The 20,239-nt window shown below is 40.5% G+C and overlaps 1 protein-coding gene across 1 annotated transcript; it reads right to left on the minus strand.

Annotated features, from left to right (window-relative positions):
• Positions 1 to 1,420: 1,420 nt before the first annotated feature.
• Positions 1,421 to 15,372, minus strand: LOC128972617 (homeobox protein CDX-4-like). The gene is made up of 3 exons (XM_054388690.1): positions 14,940 to 15,372; positions 4,858 to 5,003; positions 1,421 to 1,672 (listed from the first exon to the last, which is right to left on the minus strand). The coding sequence occupies exons 1-3, from the start codon at positions 15,370 to 15,372 to the stop codon at positions 1,421 to 1,423; spliced, it is 831 nt and encodes a 276-aa protein (XP_054244665.1).
• Between the last annotated feature and the right edge of the window lie 4,867 nt (positions 15,373 to 20,239).

Below are 20,239 nucleotides of genomic sequence, written 5' to 3' on the forward strand. Positions count from 1 at the left end.
TACAAAGTAATTTCACATTACCAACATTTGGATGCTCTAATAGTACTATTTGTTATCATTAAGGAACCCCCCCCCCAAAATGTAGTGCCTAAATGACTTAATGCTCCTAAGTCTTGTTGCAATGGTGACGGAGATATTGAGGAGGCCACCTTGATAAAAATTAGTGAGGACAGGCATCCTAAATGTCTGAATTGCTTGTGACAAGAAGGTGATAAATTCCCACATCACTTATGTGCTTTAGTGTTTTTTCCCTTTGCAGACAAGTTAGGCACATGCCATTACCAGTCATGTTCAGAGATATCCAGATTATTCTTAAGTACTAATTACCAACTAAATTGTGCTTAATATGAAAGGGCTCAACACTTTGGGCATGAAGATCCACTTTAAAAATGCTGAGACTTATAATATTGTGAAATATTTGTTTGCTTTCTCTTTCATTAATTTGGCTTCTCAGACTTTTTTTTTTTAGTGTCACAATAGCTCTGAAAACTGGACCCAGTTTAAGATGACTTGAATGCAGTTATTGCATCTGTCTCCATCTATCTCATGAAACAAAGCCACTTTTAAAAAAAATTACATTTTTTAAAGGGATGTTCTCCCTCTTTGCCCTTTTTAGTCTGATTTGGTTTTTCTTCTAGGAAAAATGAACTTGGGCCAAGATTCAGAGTTCCAGGATGCTTTCAAAACATTGGTGGTAGGATCAAAGAGTGCACATTTATACCAGTGTATGGAGCATTGGAAATCATACCTGTCAAACCCCCCCAAATTCCTAAAAGCTCATCCCTGACCTTTGCCCTTACCATGTAGTGAGCGCAACCACCACGAGCCAGGCTTTCCATCAAGTGGCTCAAGTCACAGAAGCCAGCTTTTCATTTATCAAGATGCATGTGCAAAGCCCATGGAAGTGAGATTCCATGGAACCTGTGTGGAGATGAAAGGAGAAGGGATATGCTCTTTACCTAGGGGCAAGGGACAGGCAGAGCACTGGTGGTCCAGCTGCTGTTACCACCTCAGCAATTTGGTATTGCCTGGGGCCCATATTGTGCTTTTCTTTGCCTACAGTGTACTGTGACAAATGGCTGCACGTGATCCTCAGCTTTCCTCCTCCCAGTGCCTGCCCACCTGCTGCATGGCTGGAAGGATGCTTGCCTGTGGCACAGACTCATGGCATCCTCTTGCAGAGGCTCCTTGCAATGAGGACTCCTGCCACACAACAGTTCCATGGCCCTTGGGAGCTTACTCTGTCCTGCAGACCTAGCAAGTGGCTCTCAAGTTGACTGTATGTGAAGCTTATGTGCACAGAATTGTCATGCTGGGGTCTCCTGCAAAGCAGCCATGCCTGTCCTCTGTTTCTCATGCTGTAGTGCTCCATGTACTGGCAGTTTTTAGTGTTCGTTATGCAGTAGCTCCCCAGGCAGCTTTACTGAGAGGCCACTACCTGCTGCAGGTTCCCATTGTGCTGCAAACCGTTCATGGGCAGTGGTGGTGGAGGAGGTGGAGAGAATAAAGAACTAGGCATTTCTGAATGAGTCTGTGGGTCAGGAACTGGCATTGGGCTCACAGAGCCAGAGTCACTCTGCATAGATCCAAGATTGCTGCCATCAAAATGAGTCATTTTCTTCTTCATTAGTTTTCTTTCTTTGGCTCTGCGATTCTGGAACCAGATCTTCACCTGCAGAGGGGCAGAAGAAATTTCTTTTCAGTTGCTAATAGAATGCAATGTGGTCCTTTGGGTACATGGTGAAGGGTCACAGGTAAAATCAACTGCATGAGAACCAATCAGAAAGGCAACCTGAGACATCAGAGCTATGTGCTTGGTTTTCATACAGCTCATCTTCCCTATCTGGTACTTAAATATCCATTAATAGCTTGGTAAAAAGAGTTTTTCAGTGTTACTTTTCCTTTTTAGGTGTTGTTTCTTTATGGATTGAGCTTTGATTTATTTATTTTAATTATTGGTTTTGGGTTTTTTTGGTATGAAATCTAATTGTGTCATAGTGATGGCCAGAAAAGAATTGGAGAGTAGCTTTACACTGAAAACTGTATTCCCTGGTCGGCACAAGTTAAAAACCTGTTACCAGCTTAAAAACTGAGGCACAAAAGCTCATTAACAACATTAATTGGTTAGCTGCAGTGTGCAAGGCAATGGAAATACACTTATGAGCAGAATTTCACCACTGTGCTAATCTCACTACACAAATTTACATCGAAATATTGTGTAAGTGGTGCCTTAATAGCTAAATGCCTCTCATCGCATTCACAGATGGAGCCAGAAACTGCTGCACAGTCCACTGCTCCACACCACAGCCATTGCTCTGTCACAGAAACGTGACAAATGTTTGGGAAGAAATGAAGCAGCTATTGAAGAGGATATGGATTTTGATTAGGATAGGACAAGCGAGGACATGAGATGAAGTGGATGAGTGATGGTGAAGTAAAGCAGAACTTGTTCAGGTGTGAAAGGGTGAACGTTCTGTGGCAACTGAAATATCTTTGGATGCAAATCCCCAGTGTTGGATTTAAGGCAGTGTGCACCAGCTATTGATCCTTGGAAGTGGCTCTGAATTAATGTCTAGGCAGTGTAATAAGTCAAGCTACCTCATTCAGATATGTTATGTTTTCTTGCTGGTGTTCAGATGGCAAAGGAAACACTTTTGTCACCATTTGCTGTAACCCAAAGGAAAATCAATGGTTTGCTGAACAATACTAATTTGTTCGGTTATCGTTTGCTAGAAACTAGAAAGGGAAAGAGAGTGATGATCAGGAAGGAAGTAAAAGAGTAAGGGGTGATAACATCTGCTGCTGCTAGGTTGTGTTTTAAAAGAAAACCACTGGTGAAGTGCCACAAAACATCTTAAGGAGCCTCTATGACAGTCTGTGTCCTGAGCCATTATTGTTTTCTTTTTACAACGGAAGAATTCAGATACATGCAAAGCTTGTGGAAATTTCGTCTAAGTCCCAGGTTATCATCTGAGATATTTGGCAGTTCAGTTTGTCTCTGTAGTGAAATGATATTCCACAAAATATGTTCCATTAAACCAGTTTCGGCACTCTCTTGCATTCTGGTTGTGCTCAAGCAATCGAGTTTCACCTGTTGCATAAAAAGATGCAACAGCCTAAGCCCAATTTGCCATCTGTTTCGGAATTACCCTCTGGCTTTGGTGTTCTTACCTGTGTTTGAATTTAGGGGATTGTTATTAAATTAAGGATGCAGATCTGCAGCAGTGATCCAGAGAGCATTTGGGTAGGGCTTCATTTTCTTGTGCCAATTATCAAATAACTGCAGGGAAATACAGACCTGTAATGTCAGACTAAAAGCTAATGTGGGCAGCTGTATCTGAAGTGTTCTTCACATGTTGCCCTCCTTCTTTTCAGTACTTTTTTTCTACAGTTATTGTGTAAGTTACTCTTCCCCCAAAGTATAATTTTCTCCTTTCTTGTCTTCATCGTTTCTTTTATTTCTAATGGTTCCTATATTAGCAGTGCTTCATTTTGCCTTTTTTTTTTTTCTTTCCCCCCATGGGATACTGCATCTTTCCTTCCTTATTTAAGTAACTGTTCTTTGTCCTTTTGTCTTGAAATATTCCTTCCAGTGTACTGGATGGGATTTTGCCATAGCCAGGAAAAAAAGCTTAGCCAAAAATTTGTGCCAGGTTCTAGACCGAATTCAGTGGAACTTGGGGTGGAATTTAATTGTCAATAATTAATTACGTTCAGGAGCAGATTGAGAAATATTTGCCAAATGGGTATTTGCTTCTCTCTTTCTGTCAGCTTTTTCAGTGTGTGCTAAGATAAGTGCAAGTTGGATGGACAGTGCTACAGCTAGGTGGATTTCGGACTATCCCGGCTCAGTAGAGCCCTTGGTGAATCAGGCATAATCCTCAGTGAATGATGCTGAATGATAACTAACTAAGAAAACAGAGCTCTGCAAACAGAGGAGGCAGCAAATAAGCATATTGTGTCCTCAAATCTACCCAAACGCTCCTTCAGTCAAGCTTTTCTCCACTTTCTTCAGTGTATTGCATCAAGTAACTCCCAAGTAAAACATGACCAAACACAGGCTCAGCCCATGTTGTGAGGTTCTTTGTGGCAGATCTGATTTGGCGTCTTATCTTTGTGGTTCACAGGAACCAGCTGAAGGGCTGGAGAGCCAGAGGCCGCAGACCTACTTTGCTTTGGCAGGGGGTTGCAACTCCATGATTGAAGAATGCAGCAGAGTGGTGCCAGAGCAAATTGTGTCTACCTTTTGATCAGGAAGGACTGTGTTTTGATTTATGTTGTGGCAATAAAGTGGAATTTGGAGGTAGTGGGGGGAAATAGGAGCAGCAGAAAGAAGTAGCAGGTAGGTAGGAAATCTTTAACAGAAGGTGAAAGGCAACCAAAGAAACAAATACCTTCATGTGTGCTGAGCATACCTAAGATCACCACTTCCATTCTCTGCTAAGACTGACCTTGTTGAAACTGGTTCTAGAATTCCCACTGACTTCAGCAGAAGCAGGACTTTTCCTTTAGAAATTACAGCAAACATTTCTACCCCACTAAAATTGAGAGAAATCCGGGCAGGTTTCTGTTAATGCTTTCAAACTTGTTTCTTAGCCAGGACTGTATGCAAGACAAGGAGAAGGTTGTGTGTGGTTGCACAGCTCCCTGAGGAGAGCTGAAGTGATGCTGATGGGCTGTTTAGAGATGAGCTATTTAGGCTGTTCAGCTGAATAGTTTGAGTTCCTGTGTTGCAAAGGGAAGCAAGTCCTGTTGGTTGGTCATTAGTCATAGCATGTTTGTGTTCTTAACCATCATGCTTAGTTCCTCACCAGAGATAATAAAGGAAATCCTAAATGGGGGTGAGCCATACTCTACCTGTCTCTCGGAAAGTCTTAGGTTTGCAGCAAGTTCAGACTTCCTCCTGATTGTAATGTATCTGTTGTAATGAAATTCCTTCTCTAATTCTAATCTCTGATGATCTGTGTAAACCACTCGGTACTTCTCTCTTGTTCTTGTTTTACCTGTTTTGAAAGAAGAACACATTGCTTCAAGCTGGAATTTTTTCCACTTTAGTAACACAAAATAAATGGTTTTACAGTTGAAAATAGATTTGTGGGCATTTTAGGCCTGATTCTCTATGCACTTACCCGGCGTAACTCCCTTGACTTGGTCCTGATTTATAATACCAGAGGTTCACACTATGAGATTTGGGGTTCACTCCTCAGTAAACAGAAGACAAAATGCTTCTCATATTCTTTATCACCCTTGTGTTATTGTTTGGGACAGGGAAGGCATTCTTGTGAAGAGCAAGGAGCCAGGAAACCTGGATTTTGTTCACAGCTCTGTTGCAAGCTTCCTGCCTGGTGTTGAATGCTCTTGTATCTCTGTCCCTAAAGCTGCTATACTGCTACCTGCTTCAGAAGGAAATTGGGAAGGATATTTTACTGCAGAGACAGTATCAAGAGCTTCCAAGGTTCCTAATTTCCTGCTGCTACAGAAATTAATACAATATAGTGATACTGCAATTCAGAGGTTTTGTTTTTCTTTCATGTCTGGCACAGCCTGTCCAGGACTTGATAATAGCACAGGGAATAGTAACATAGATTTTCAGATGACAGTTAATAAAAAAGAAGAAAGCAATAATACTTTACAAAGGACATTGACCCATGGCAGAACTGCAGCATCTGTTCTTTTGAAAGCAGCATTGCTGTGTCTTTCAGTGGTGGGCACAGCTGGCTGAAGCAATGCCTGGGTCATTAAAAGGTAATGGCAAATGACATGAGCCAGTGAACACAGATGCAAGGAGCTGGGACTTTATGGATTCCATACAGGATCATTTCTGAGGACAGAATGTGTTGGCAGCAGTGAAACAACTGAGAATGAGAAGAGCTACTGATGCTTCCTTTCTCACCCACCTTTCATTGATGTTAACATTCATATTAGTCAGTAATGTAGCAGACATCAGCCCCTGCACAAATCTGAAGCTCCTGAGCCCTCACCTAAGGTCTTCTTCCCTTTTTTAAAGATTAGATCATGGTTGTGTAAAGACCAGTATTACCATGTTCACTAACCAGTCTCACAATTTCTTGGGCTTTGTCTGTATTTATACAGACATTTCTTCAGATGTATTTAGGCTGTAAATTATCTGGCACAGAATATATTTAGTTGATTTATTTGCAGTGTGTTCAGCTGTAGTTCATGAATTTTTGTGTCCTTAGTGGTCACTACAGTAGATCAGCCCCCTTAGATTGAAGTTCTCTCAATGCATACAGCTCAAGGCATATTGTGGCTCGCTGCTTGAAAGTGCTACTGCCGCACATGTAGCTCAGCTTCATACAACAGCTCATGCTGGCTGAAAAGATCTGAAAAGATTGTGTGGATCCCTAATTCTTCAAAACAAGGTTACTCAAACTCATAATTATCACACTCTTAATAAGAGCAGTTAATTCTGAATGGAGAGGACTGAAATAGGTTTAATAAAATTCCCACCACAGCACTGCCCCACAGCAACCAACTTCCCCCCCCCCCCCCCGCAGGAGAGAATTGCTGGAGGTTTCAGCCCCTCCTTCCATTTCCCCTTGCTTTTGAAGTTTTAAGTAGCAGCCAAAGATTAGAATTCAGACTACAGTTCTATAGTGCAGTCTTGAATTACTTTATCCTTTAATTCATAATTTGATTTCATGTTTCTTGCCCTCAGCTGTGGAGGAAGATGTAATGTCTCCTCATTTTAATAGCTGAACATACCTGAAGTTAACATTACCACTTGCTGTATAGTAATGGCTTGAGAGCCACATCACTTTTTTTCTCCTCCAGCACTGATAATCAGTCCTTTGTTACTTGTAAGAATTTTTCCTCTCCAAAGTCTTGTTAAACCTTAAGAGGATCTTCAGGTTCTGGTACTTTTTGTACTGTTTGTGTAGATCCTAGTGTAATGGTTTGGCATTACAGCAGCAGGTTCAACTCAATCCATGACACCTAGACACAGAGTTGTTCAGCATGGAAAGTCCTTGGCCATTCCAGTGCTGTGAACAAACACTGTTAGCTTCTGGGTAATAACACTGGTTCACCCCACATGACAGAAGGAGAAAATTATTTTCTGTGAGCGTGCTGGGAGCCCTGGAGCAGGCTACCCAGAGAGGTCGTGGAGTCTCCTCTGCAGAGGTTCCAAACCCACCTAGACATTGTGATCCTGGGCAAAGTTGTCTGGGTTACCCTGCATTAGCGTAGAAGGGTTGGGCTAGATGTTTTCCAGAGGTCCCTTCAAACCCCCACCATGCTGGGATTCTGAGATTCTGTGACAGTGCGTCTCTGGGATTCTTCCGAGCTTTGTAGAGCAAGGTCTACATCAGAATTTGATCCTTCAAGCTTCTATACTCCATGATGTTCAACCCTGGAAAAGTACTATGGCAGTGGGCATAACTGCCTTGAGGGCATCAGTCAGCCTGTTGGAATATTTCAAGAAGGGAAGAGACATTTGTGCATGTGTGTGCTCCTTAGCCCAGGGGTTCTGCTCAGTCCCACAGCCAAACCCACTGGGACTCAAGTCTGTGAAGTTCCCTGTGAAGGTTCAGCCGGGGCATGTCTATAGAGACTTCTCATTTCATTGGCATTTCTATCCTTGCAAAACTGGAGTGAAAGCAGAATTAGCCCAATTACCTTTGCACTGATAATCAAGTGAAAAGTGCTGTTAATTTTACAACATTATGGTAAGAATTTTAGAGTCTCTAAAGAGCAGCAGTTACTCAGTGCAGTCCACATAAATACCAGCACATTTGTTTTCATTCATTCGAAGTGTAATCTGTTTGTTTAACATATGGTCACCTGTGGTGCTTTAATGCCTCACTTGATATTTTCTAACTTTTGATCTCTCTAGCCCGTGGTTTGGTTCAGAGCTGTTGGTTTTTTTCCTCTTTAAATGAGAATTTGGGGTAATTCTCTGGCTCAAATGTTTAAAATGTTTCCTGGGTCTCCTTTGTGCTGTTAAGATGGAGTACACAAAGAGTAACAAGGTGATCTTATCTTGAACTCCATTCTCATTCAGAAGCCATGGACAAATATCAAATGTTCCTCTATTGCCAAAACAAAGTGGTAAACTTCAAGATAAACCTCCCTGTTTCTGGTTTTAAGCGTTTAAGCCCTCCTTATCTGATTAGGAGAGGGCTGGGGGTTTGGCTTTTTAAACTGAAGGAGAAATTAAATGTATGTAGAAAACAGAACTCTTTCCCATAAAACCTTTTCCTGCATTTCAGGTTATTTTTAGTAGGAACTGGAATATGTGGTTTCTTTTTGAAGGAGGTTTGCGAGCTTTCACTTCTAATTTCTTTCTTTAAAGTTAATTAAAAGAATAATTTAAAAGGTAGAAATGCAGAAGGAAAATGTTTCCTTCCTGAAAGTCAGCAACAATCTGAGAATTCTTTGTGAGTTGTCACATCTATCCTGTCTCTAATAATCAGATTTTTTGTGTGTGTGTGTAGAATAATTCTCTCTATGAGAGACAACCGACAATGGGAGCTGAGAGATAGCAGGGCCTTCTGAGAGGATGCTTTTAGTCCTGGCAGAGCTATGTTTTTTAGTCTGTTAGTCCTTTACTCAGACTTTCATTGATGTCAGTGAGAGTCTTTCTCATGCCTTTGTGGGATGCTGGCTTGGAATTAGTCTGCATATGGTGTTTCCTTTCAAAGGCAAAGTACACTTTTCTTTGCCAAAGTTAACAAACAGCAGCAACAAAACCTATCTTTTGGGACTTTAGCCTCTGAATTCCATCTGTTAGGTGGAATAGTTCCACTCTACCACATTCTGAGCCAAATCTTCCAAACCTTCTACTGGTTTTATTTACAGTGACTCATTTAATTTCAAGGAGAAGTATTACCTAAGTAAAATTTGAGGTAGGCTAATGGGTACACCCCAGAGACAGTGGAAGGATGTTCTTCACTTCTCTGACTTCTTTAGGAGGTAATGACAGAATTTAATGATGCAATTATAGAAGTTAATGTTTTAATTCAATTCTTTAGTCAAATCCTGCATATTTTGCTCACTTAGGTGAGTGAGGTTAACCAACAGTTAACTTTCTAGACTTTTGATTAATGTTTTGTTAGTGACAAGGATCGTTTTAACCAGCGGTATAGTGTCAGTTTATTGGGAAGGTGTTCTGTCATGGATAGTTCTACTGAGGAATTGCAAGTGGTTGGAGAGCTTCTTAGTAGCAAGGTGGAAGTAAAAAAATGAAAAGAGCTCTGAGGCAACCTATGAGGGCCTTTTTGGTGGGGGAGTGGATTTCCTGTTCTTAATGAGCTTTTATGAATGTCAAGTTTTGTCAAAATCCTTTTTTACAAACAGTGACTATTTGAGAACCAAGAAATGATATCCTTGGAAAACTTTTCCTAGGATATAGTTTAACAATCCTGTTCTATCACACCCACTCCAGTAATTTTTGTGACTGGCCAAGTTTTGAGGTGGGGGAAGGGAACAGCTTTCCCATTGGCCATAAAATTCACAGAGTATTTCTTCTGAAGACAATAAAGCTGGGAGAAGGCCTCTTTATTTGCTGTGAAAATCATCACCCTTTCCGGCAATATAACTCCTGAAGAAAAGAGGGAGAAGGAAGAGACAAGACTGCATATCAAAGCAAAGTGAAGTGTTAAAAGGGTCTGTTGCCTCAATATGACAGATAGGCCTCAAAACCTCAGACAATGTAGCCCAGGAAAGGAGAAAAAAAAAAAAACAACCAACTACCATCGGACCTCACAACTAGTTTACAAAGCAAAATACATTAGCATTAGAACTAGCCCTGGTCTCTTTTTTTCAGTGCCTCCACTCTTAACTTTTCAGGAATATTCTTATCTACTGCAATTGGCATAATTCCCCAAATCCAGAAGTTCAGACAGAAGATGTCATAGTACGGAATAGTGTCTGATTACTGTTGGGTTGCTTGCAGCACATTGCAATCTGGATTCCCCAGTTTGACATTGTTTTAGAGGAAATTAATGTCGGTACTTGATCACTGGAATTAGCTGAAGGCAGCTCAAAATATGAAACAGCTTTTTTGTCCTGAAGATGTTCTTGGTTCAGATCTGCGCCTTTATGTTAGATTAGTATTAAGAGCAAGATCAATGTTAACTTTTGATCTAATAGAGATAGAGTATCAGAGAATAGGGCCCAGCATTTTGATTCGAGACTGTAACTATTTATGCACTATAAAAGTGCTGGAAAAAGAAAGGGACAGATTTTCTCTACTCCCTACCAAAGGGATTGGACTAGATGAATCTCCAGGGGTCCCTTCCTACCATACTGGGATTCTGGAATTCTGTAATGTAATCGAAGTTGTAAAGCAAAAGTAATTTTAAGTAAGTCTTGAGGAGGGACGTTGTGCTGCACATAATGTTCTGTAAAGCTGAATTAAAGAAATCAAGCCACACACTGCTGTTGTGTATAAAAAAAAAAAAAAGGTAGATGAGTTCAATCCTGTATACTAAGAATAGTAATACTCCTGCCAGAATGAGCAGGACTATTCACTACTGCAAAGTTGAGTGCATAAAGGTTTGTGAAAATTCTGTTTGTGTTTTGTGCTGGGACTTGATCATTTAAGCATACTCATGATGGAAAGAACAGAATAAGTAGAGCCTTCCAACAGACTCGGAGAATTTCCCCTCTATTTTGTTGACTTCTATTAAAAATACTGAAGTATGTTCCACTGTTCTGCATGAAAGCTTATTGACTGCATTCTGGCCTTCACTTTGCTCGAGTAGACTTTTCTATTCCTTTTCATCATAGAGAATTGACTGAATCAAAGCAGAGATATTTTACCGCTTTTAAAGCGACGATTGAAGGTGACCTGTATGGATTTTGTTTGACAGAAGGACCCAACCTGCAGAAAAAGATGGACTTCTGAGTATCCAGATTAGGGAAAATCACATTGCCAGTGACTATGGACTAAAAAGCAAGGGATTAACTGGGATTTTTTCCATATGTTGTATATTCTTTGGTCATTCAGTGTCTTGCAGGAACAGCTTCTTAAGAGGCTTATTTCTCTTCCTTAGATTTGAGGGACTATATCACCTAGTCTTTGAAAGAGGAAGTTATATGTTTACCATGTATTTTGTAATGATGCTGTCTGCACCTGTCGTCATCATCATCCATCAGAAAGACTGTCCCTGCACAGTTTTCCCTATATGTATGTTGTTTTCTCACAGAGGCAAAAAGTATAGCCTACTCCTGTGTGAGTGGTCTGTAAAAAGACAGCAAAACCCACAGGAGGAGAGCTGTAACTTGTTCTAAAGTGGATTTATTCTACCTTTCATCCAAGAATTTGCCTCTAGTTATGCTGCATGTGTGTAACTGGCACCTCAAATCTCCAGCTATCATGGCTTTGTTCTGTCCTCTGTTAACAATTCCTACCTGCTGTGGCTTTGCTCACCCTTTAGAAGTGGGGTTTAGGAGAGGGGACAGGAGCAATGTAAGGTCAGAGAAGTGTCTATTTCAATCAGTGTTCTTGGCTGAAAATACCAAGTAGCTGGTCTTTCCTCCTTCAGGTGTTCTGAGTGACACCACATCTGCTTTCTCCTGTATCCTGAACACCCTCCTACCTCCACTGCATTTAGGATCAAGTCCCAAACCCTCTACCCTGCAGCTAGAGAAGTTTAGAAATCATTCAGCCAGAGAGAGAAAATGAAGGATGAGAGAATGAAGGATGAAAGCCTTAGCAGGTCTTTTCTGTGGGGAGATATATTCCAAGAACTCTAAACCAGGACGGTCAAATACTGAGCTAATTAAATACTGAGGTCTTCCAGAGGTTCCAAGTAGCATAACCTCACCAAACTCATGTTAACACCAGTTGAAGACATGGTTTTGTAGTGGATGTTGTTTTTCAAGTGGCGAAGACTGAAAATAATTTCTTCCTTTGTCCCAGGTTAGTTGTGTGCAGGGCATGAAGCAGTGGTAGACATTTCAATAAAGTGTTTTGTTTGTCATCCATGAGGTGATGAAGCCACAAAGCACCAGTGAGAGAAGCTGAAGATGAAATCTCTGGAGATGGAAATGTCATTGGTTCTGGGCCTTGTTTCTGTAGCTGTTACAAGTCTGGCTATGGAATGTAAGTAAACCTTTGAAAGGAATCTCTCCTCTTAAAGGGATGAGATTACAGGAGCAGTTCCAGCATGCTTTCAAGATCATCTTGCAAAAGTCACTTGCCTTAATAATTATTGCTTTCATAGTGAAATAATATTATTATTATTATTAATAACTAGTATTTTGCAACAAGTAATGAACAAATACTAAAATTAGCTTGTCTAATGGATTTCTATTTTGATCATTTCAGGTGAGTCTGAGCCTCAGTTTTTTTCCTCTTTAAGAACAGTGGCTCATATTAATTTCACAGGGAATAGGGAAAGCTTAATAAGCAGTAGGTCATCACTCTTGTCTATACCAAACCTCTACTGAAGTTTTGCAGAGACAGAAGGGTAACACTCAGTGTATGCATACAGCTCGAAGGGTGGAAACCCCAAGGATTCCTTCTAGGAAATGGCTGAGGATTTTGATTATGGTCCAGCAAACAGCACTGGTACTTGCATTTTAGCCTCATCACACATTTGGAGGTGCTTACAATGCTTGCATGCTCAGAACCAAACTCTTTGCAGGAGCTGACATTGCTGCTAGAGCCTGTTTTAACAAATTATTTTATTTTTTGGAAACCTGGGGAAAACCACAAGTGCCCTTGCTTTTAAACAGAGGAAAAGCAGTGAATGGAGAAAAAAAAGAACCAACTCTAGTGAAGCAGCCCTATTGGCACTGAGCATGCCCGGCCTAGCAAAAAATAAGATAAGAAGGGAAGCAGCAGAAGAAGAAATATTTATCTTGACTTTTCCCTAAAGCACAACCCAGCCCCTATTAAATGAGTGGATAGGCTCCCACTAACTTCCAAGGGCCTTACATCGCTCCATGGGCATTTGGGAGGCTATGTTCCTGTGACATGCTCATTCTTCAATTCTTCCTGAGATGAAGATGCTCAATATCTTGGGCCGTTCCAGAATGGAGAGATTCCCAACACCTCCTGTGAATGCTCTGACCCTTACAGGTGTGAAATGTGGAAAAGTAGAAAGCCCCAAGCATGTTTCTTAAGCAGGCACTTAGAATGTGGTACTCTATTCTTTCTATCAACCTATCTACCTACCTATCTCACAGTATCTGCACTATTAAAGGGACAGCACAGACAGATCAAATCGGGTCTTTCTCTCAAAGAGGCTGCAATTTAAATCCACAGGAGGAAAAGGCAGGCAGGTAAAGAAGAGGTGAAAAGTTTTTTTGAACAAGCATTCTGCCATCTGTAAATCATTTGTTTCATGAGCACTTTCATTGCCCTTGTAATGACCTCTCAAAAATAAGCTGTAAATTTTTTCAAGGCCAGGCCTCTTGTTTTTTCTTGGTTAGTATTCAGTGAAGAAGAAAAAAACCCAAAGAACAAACAACTTTAAACCCCTGAACTTTCTTATTCAGACAGAGTGACAACCTATTCTGATTGTCCCATTCGCTTCTGTGGACTCTGGACTAAAGTTATGTTCAGCACAATTGAGGAAGACAGGCATGTCTTTATAAATTAGATGCATTGTTTGAATGCAGACAATTTTTTTTCTATATAGTTAATTTCATTTTTCTAAATCATGTTTAGGGTTTTACTTTTCCGTCAGAGACTGACTCAGTACTGGCTTTGAAAACTTACTTACAGGTGTGTGTGCAAGAGAGCTGCTGAAGGAGGGAGGGCTGAAAGGAATGGGCCTTCCTGGAATGGAACATTGAAATACTGGGAGCATCTCTTTAGGGGAGGCATCGAGCAGCCTTGGTTTCTACTGATTTCAGTGCATGTCAAAGCTGCTCAGCACCTCAGAGGATCAAATGCTGTTATAGAGCTGATTGTGCCTCTGTACTTTTTAGGCAGTTTTCCCATTTTTCCTTCTCCACTGTCTTCTTTCAGAATCTTTTTCTTTTTTTTCCCCCTTTTTGTTCTCTTTTTAATTTTTTTCTTTTTATCTTTTTTCATTTTTTCTTTTTTCTTTTTTTTTTCCCCTGTTCATACAGGATACAGATTTTGTTTTAGAGATGCTCAATATTTAGATTTTTTCCTGTTGTTCCTTACCACAGTCAGACAGAACCTTTTATTCATCCTTCATGACTTATTTTTACTGGTTAAATACAATTAAGAATTGTTTTGTACTCAATTGTTTTGACTATTATGCATCAAGGATGGATCTGTCTCTGTATGAACTGATTGTGTTACTGTGGAGCTTTGTGTTCCCACATGTTTTGAGAGCTACTACTACAAAGTAAGACTTTCCTTATCATTCCTGGTTTTAAAGCATTGACTCATTGTTTGATCTTGCAGGTCTGATTTCATTTCAGTGTCCTGAGGTTTGGAGAGGCTATTTCTAATACAAAGCCTTACTTCCACCTCCCCTCACTACTGTATATGTTTTACTTGAACTTGGGAAAAAACTCTATATGTACTTGAGGAAAACTAAAAAAAGTGTAGACGGTGGTGACATATCATAGTTCCATCATGATTTCTTTCATCCTCCTTCATGAAGGGGTTGAAACTAGATAAGCTTTAAGGTTCCTTCCAATGCAAACCATTCTATGATTCCAATCCACAGGACTCTTATTAAAAGTAATTAATTGATATCAGAAAATATTTAACATATCCAAAGTGAAAATACTTCATTGTGAAACGATGTTGCTTTTCATTTGCTTCAGTATTCAAGGTCAAGAAAGAAATAGCCAGGTCATCAAAACCAGCATCCAATAATCAAGCTAAAATATTTAACTGATACTAAGAGAATACTACAAAGCAGTTAGGATCTTTCCTTGTTAGAACTGCATGCTACCCTCCAAACAGAGAAGCTGGCAAGAACCCCCACCCTAATAAAGTGAAACGAATCTCTTCTCAGCATAAAAGCTCAGAGCCCTCATACCTGTGGAAGTGGATTGCACCGTTTTCCTCATCCATTCATAAGAGCTGTGCCTTTGGCTGTTGGGAGAGATTTGCTGTGCATTAATTGTATCTACAGGAGGTAACCCCCCAGATGCAGTGGGATGGAGGGAGCTGTAATCAGCAGAACTGTAGGAGACCTGTCCCGGGGACGAGCCGTTGATCTGTGCAGCAGCAACTGTGCTGGAAGGTCCTGGGCCGTAAGCGTTCCAGTCCTCCCTCTGTGGGCCATAGTGAGATCCCCAGGTTCCTGCAGGCTGGCTGTGGCTGTCCAGAGTTGGCACATGATGATATCCCATGTAGTCAGAATAAGATGGAGTAGACACAAAGTTTTGCACTGGCAGGTTGTTGCTGCTGCACCTTGCAGATCCTGGATACATGCTGGTCTCTTTATCCAAAAGGTAACTCACATACATGATGCTCACAGCCTGGCTTTGTCTTGCTGGGACATCCTGCTCCTCCAAGTGTTTGTTTGATCTCCCTTCCCCTCCTCTTTCTTTCTCTCTCTTTTCTAGCCCTGCCTGGCACTATAAATGACTCATGCTAGCCCTCATGTCCCTTTACTACACATGATTAACAATGGTTTTACCAGGTGCTGTTGGTAACAGTTTACTAAGGTCCTGCCTGATGTCACAGATAACTGCCTGCCCCAAAATTACATTTGCATTCAAATGAAGGGCTGACCATGCAGGCAACCCCACCTTGCTGCTAGTTCTTGTGCTTCCTTTCTCACAGATCCTTTATGTATCACCATCCTGGGTCTATACTTCTGAATGGAGTTTGAAATCTCGTGGTCCTCAGGCAGAGTTGCAAATGTAGTTCACCAGTAACTATCCAAACAGTAGAAGCAGCACTTTTCTTGAGCAGAATCTAACTTTGGGGACTATGCTTCATTAGTTAAAGCCTAGTATCTGTTAGTCCAGTAGTTCTTTTGTTAGAACGTGCTAGGTAATTTTCTTAAACTGAAAACAAAGCACCAGTTCAGGCTTTTACTGCAGCTCTTAGTTTCTCACATGAGCACTCTTCTTGACTTCAGCTCTCAGTCCATGTGGGAGAGCACTTAGAAACCACAGTGATCCAACTGATTTTAACATTACAAAGGATATACAAGAAGTCTCATAGTCATTTTGAGCATTTGTTCATACCAATAGTCTTGTTGATGTTAGCAAGCCTATTCATGAGCTGGCTGCTTGCCACAGTGATTGAAGTTTCTCTACTCTAACTTCCAATGTTAACAGACAGAGAATCTGTTATTGAGAGAATGCAAAATTTGTCACTTTCCCCCTGCTTATGTCTTGTTTGTGATATTGAAATGAGTGGTAGTTTTCCCTATGGTTTTTCTCTTCTCATTGCAGTGCTTCTTCACAATAAGTAACACCTCTGCTTAGAAACAAGGGAACAAATTCCTAGCTTTTTAGCTCCGAAAAAGCAGTTTCCTAACTTTCAGGAGCGATCCTACTTTTGTAAGGAACAAATTGCTATGAGATTGTCTATAACCAGGAGCAAGGAGAGAAAGTGTTTTATTTTTGTTGGGTTTTTTTGTTGTTTTTTTTTTTTTTTAATGAGATCGATGCCTTGGCATTGTTTCTTAATGAGAATTCCCTGTGTTTTTATTCCTGTTCCTTTAATGATGTGATACTTAATTGCACCTTTATTAATGAACTAACTTGTTAAAAGGACTTTCCCCCCCTTAAACAGGTGCAAAGTATAATGAGGTTTTTCTTTGTTCTGAGGTGTATTTTTTCATTGAGAGTCTTTTGCACTTTAACACCATTTAAACTCACAGGTTCCTTCTCTAGTTCTCTGGAGGAAAGAATCACTTTGCACACCTGGCAACGCCATGGTGGTTTCCTTTTGTGAGGGAATGGTGTCCTTAGGCTGTGTTCACAAGGTGGGCTGTGGCTGTAGCTGTGGAAAAACCTTTTTTTTTTTTTTTTAATTTGATTCAGAGCTAGGTGGAGAAGCACAGGCTGCCTCCTCTAAGTATTTGTTAAGATGTCTCTCCTTTACACTTGGGTAAAACTCATGTGCTTTTACTTCTTGAGAGTTTTTTAGATGATTTGCAGCATGATTGTTGAAAGGTGTTTTAAAATCATTAGATAGGAGGGAGCAGGCAGAAAATTCTGTTTGCATATGAGAGCTTCTTCAGTGGCCATTTACACAACTGTGACAGCTGGCCATTTGAAATGACCAAGCAGAGCTGCTAGTATGAACTCCTCAAAACCTAGGGAACTCAGGAATCAGTACAGCATGTGGCTGAGCAGCTTAATCCTGCTATATCAGCAAGATTAATAATTATTTCTAACTATGGATTAGGTAGGTCAAACTTGATGGGGCCTTGAGCAGCCCAATGTAGTTGGAGATGTCCCTGTTGACTGCAGGGGGGTTGGACAAGATGACATGTGATGGTCCCTTGCAATCTGATTAACTCTCTGTGTGTGTTTCCAAACAGCCTGTGTCTGCAGTTGCCAATGCAATGGCAGTTAAATGGAGCATGATCTATGTATACCATGTTTTTTATACTCCAGTGTTTCAGTTGAGAGTGTCATTGAGAGCAGCATTAGTTGCTTGGTAGCTCTCAAGTTCAGATTATAAAAATAGTGACAAAGAAAGAATTTTTACAGTTTTTGTTGTTAACCTGATTTCAGTTTCCTTTCTTCCTCTACAGAACTGTTGACAACTCATCCTTTAAAGCATTTCTACACCTCTCCTGAGTGCAGGTGTACCAATAAATCAGCCTGAGGAAGAAGCAGCATTTGCTTATTTACAGTACCTTTAGTTGTAGCCCTCCAGCTGTCTGAAAAAATGTCTAATTAGACAAAACTTCTCCTGCAGGCCTCAGATACCTAATACCCCAACAGCACAAAACCCTGCAGAGGGACTGGGGCTTGCTTGCACACTTTGGATCCTGATCTGCTTTTCCTCCATGTTCAGGAATGCTGGATACCCCAGGGTATAGTTGTGCATCTGTTCTCCTTCTGCCACATTGTTACTGAAGAAATGTTTTGATATTTTTTTTTTCATAAGGGTCTGATTTGGTTCATGAAGCTGACAAGGAGTCAAATTATGTTTATTGGAAAAAATTAGTAACCATGAGGTAAATGTGATGCTTTCAACTGATATTGGTCTATATTGACACTAAAGGAGATTGTTTCCCTTGTTCCATGCTGCTTAAAGAAAGTACTTTACAATATAGGGTTGTTAAATTGGCAATACTTTACTCTGCTGGCCACATACTGGGACCACTAAGGAGGAAACAACTTCCTTTGGACTCCCAAGTACCCAAAAGTTGGGCTGATTTTATAGTTGCTGCATTTTATTGTTTGTTAATCGAAGATTTTTTAATTGGTATCATTTCAATCTAACCAAATACTGAGCCACAGTTTTTAGACTTAGATGTTTTCAGCTGCTGGGGTGTTTGAACAGTCACATGCTGATATAGTTTATTTAAAATTAAATCTTTTTATAGGTTCTCAAAGTAGAAAGGGATTTGGATCTGAGTTGCTTTTTGTACTTTCTTGCAAGAATGTGTTTCAGTAGCAGGTGGTGTCTTGGGGAGATCAGTCTGTGTGTATGCCAAATCCTTCCTAAATCCACCCTTCTGCAGTCAAATCTTCTCCTGGAACAAAACCCCAGAAGTTTCTCCAGTCAGTTGGTGCCTCAGTGACGTAGCTTGTACGCAGTGCGCTCTGTGTGTGTGTGCAGGATTTGGGGCTACTTATTTGAGTGAATAAAGCTTCAAGTCATGTGAAAGCCTCCAGACTTCAGTTGACATAGGTATTCAGTGGGTAGCTAGTGGCATATCAGACTCCCAGCATTTTTGTGTACATTGATACTACCTAGAGCAAAGCTCAGAATTTGGAACTAAATAATAAATTTCAAACTATGAGGAGGTTTTGGTTCAGGATGTTAGCCCATTTAAAACAAAATTGCCCATATAGTTTGAATTCTGAACTCTGCCTCTTCAGCTTGGTGAAATTTAGAACTCACAGATTACAATTTGCATTATTTTACTAACAATCCTGCAGTAACAATTCTGAGCTTCGTTTTGCTCTCCTGAATAAAGCTCTCTACCAAAATTTGAGTTCAGTGCATGATGCTTTTAGGTACAGGAATGGTAGTGGTTGAGTAGAAGAGAGCTTGGAGTAACAAAGCAAGAATCTCTCTCTCTGTCCTGAATGTGTTTTCCCTATGACTCTATTTTGAAGGCTGTAGTAAACTCAACCTTTTCTGCCCCTCTGCTCTTTGCTTGACTGTGTCATAGCAAAAAAGAGTAGATTTGGATCTAAGTGTGTGACTCGAGTAACAACTGTCTTGTTTCACTGACAGTTTCACTGGTTAGACAGGCAGACAGGAGACCTAGCACATTAAAAACAACTTCTGATTTTTATGAGCAAATATTCTAGAGCAGATAATGGGTCTGATTTACAAAGGCTGAACAAAAAGCAATAAATAGCATCCGAATTTCTAACATAAATTTCATTAAGTATATACAGGCTTTCTTCTTTCTTTTGTGAGTAGCAGCATTAAGGCTAAAAAAGCAATTAAGGTGGAGTTAATTGCCTTGTAAAATGTTATTCTGCCTTCTTAATAGCACCTGTTATGTGATAATAAATCCCAACCATTATCAATGTGAAACAGGATTTCTCTAGGTTGGTTTGAGAAGAGCCAAAAAAAAAAAAAAAAAAAAGAGTCTTGTATTCTCTTGAGAGAGGAAAAAAACTTGATGGGTTTGAGAAAAGCCTAAACCATTTTCATCCTCTGAGATGTTGTGTTTCAGATAAATTATTCCAGTTCTAAATGTGAATACTTTCTATGTTCCTGAGGTTAGGAAATAGCCTCCACCATAGATGCTTGTTGGGAAAATATCTCTCAGGGTGGTTTTATCAGATCCTGCAGATGATGATGTGATCGCTGTGGTCAGACACCAGGCAGGAACATCAAAATGCTCCAGTCCACTTAGTCCACTTGGACCATTCCTTTTTTTTTTTTTTTTTTTTTCCTTTTATTTCTTTCATCGTAAGAGTAGCAGCTCTCATTTTTGGAGCCGTGTTTCCTTCCAATGCCAGCTCTGCTCCTTTCCTCCTGTGAAGCAATGGGGACAGCTAGTGGTCAGCTGGCTGAACGGCAAGAGGGTGCTTCAAAGACGTTTTTCATTGATGTTCAAAGTTCTGTCTGTTCTGTATAGGAGGGCCTTAAGTGACACGAGTCCTATCTGTCGCTGCCTCGATGAAGGAAGCAGCAAAGCTAGCTGAGTCCTGGCTTGGAATTCTGCTTATCTCT

The sequence above is a fragment of the Indicator indicator genome, chromosome 17 (genome assembly GCF_027791375.1).
Source record: "Indicator indicator isolate 239-I01 chromosome 17, UM_Iind_1.1, whole genome shotgun sequence".
Taxonomy (NCBI): domain Eukaryota; kingdom Metazoa; phylum Chordata; class Aves; order Piciformes; family Indicatoridae; genus Indicator; species Indicator indicator.

What these genes read in the sequence shown, in the direction of transcription:
- LOC128972617 (XM_054388690.1), bottom strand. Translation starts at nt 15,372, where the DNA reads ATGTATGTGAGTTACCTTTTGGATAAAGAGACCAGCATGTATCCAGGA. An exon ending in GGTGCAATCCACTTCCACAG is followed by an intron (nt 5,004 to 14,939) that starts GTATGAGGGCTC and finishes CTTTCAAAACAG; the next exon opens with GTAAAACAAGAACAAGAGAG. An exon ending in TAAGACTTTCCGAGAGACAG is followed by an intron (nt 1,673 to 4,857) that starts GTAGAGTATGGC and finishes GCCCCTCTGCAG; the next exon opens with GTGAAGATCTGGTTCCAGAA.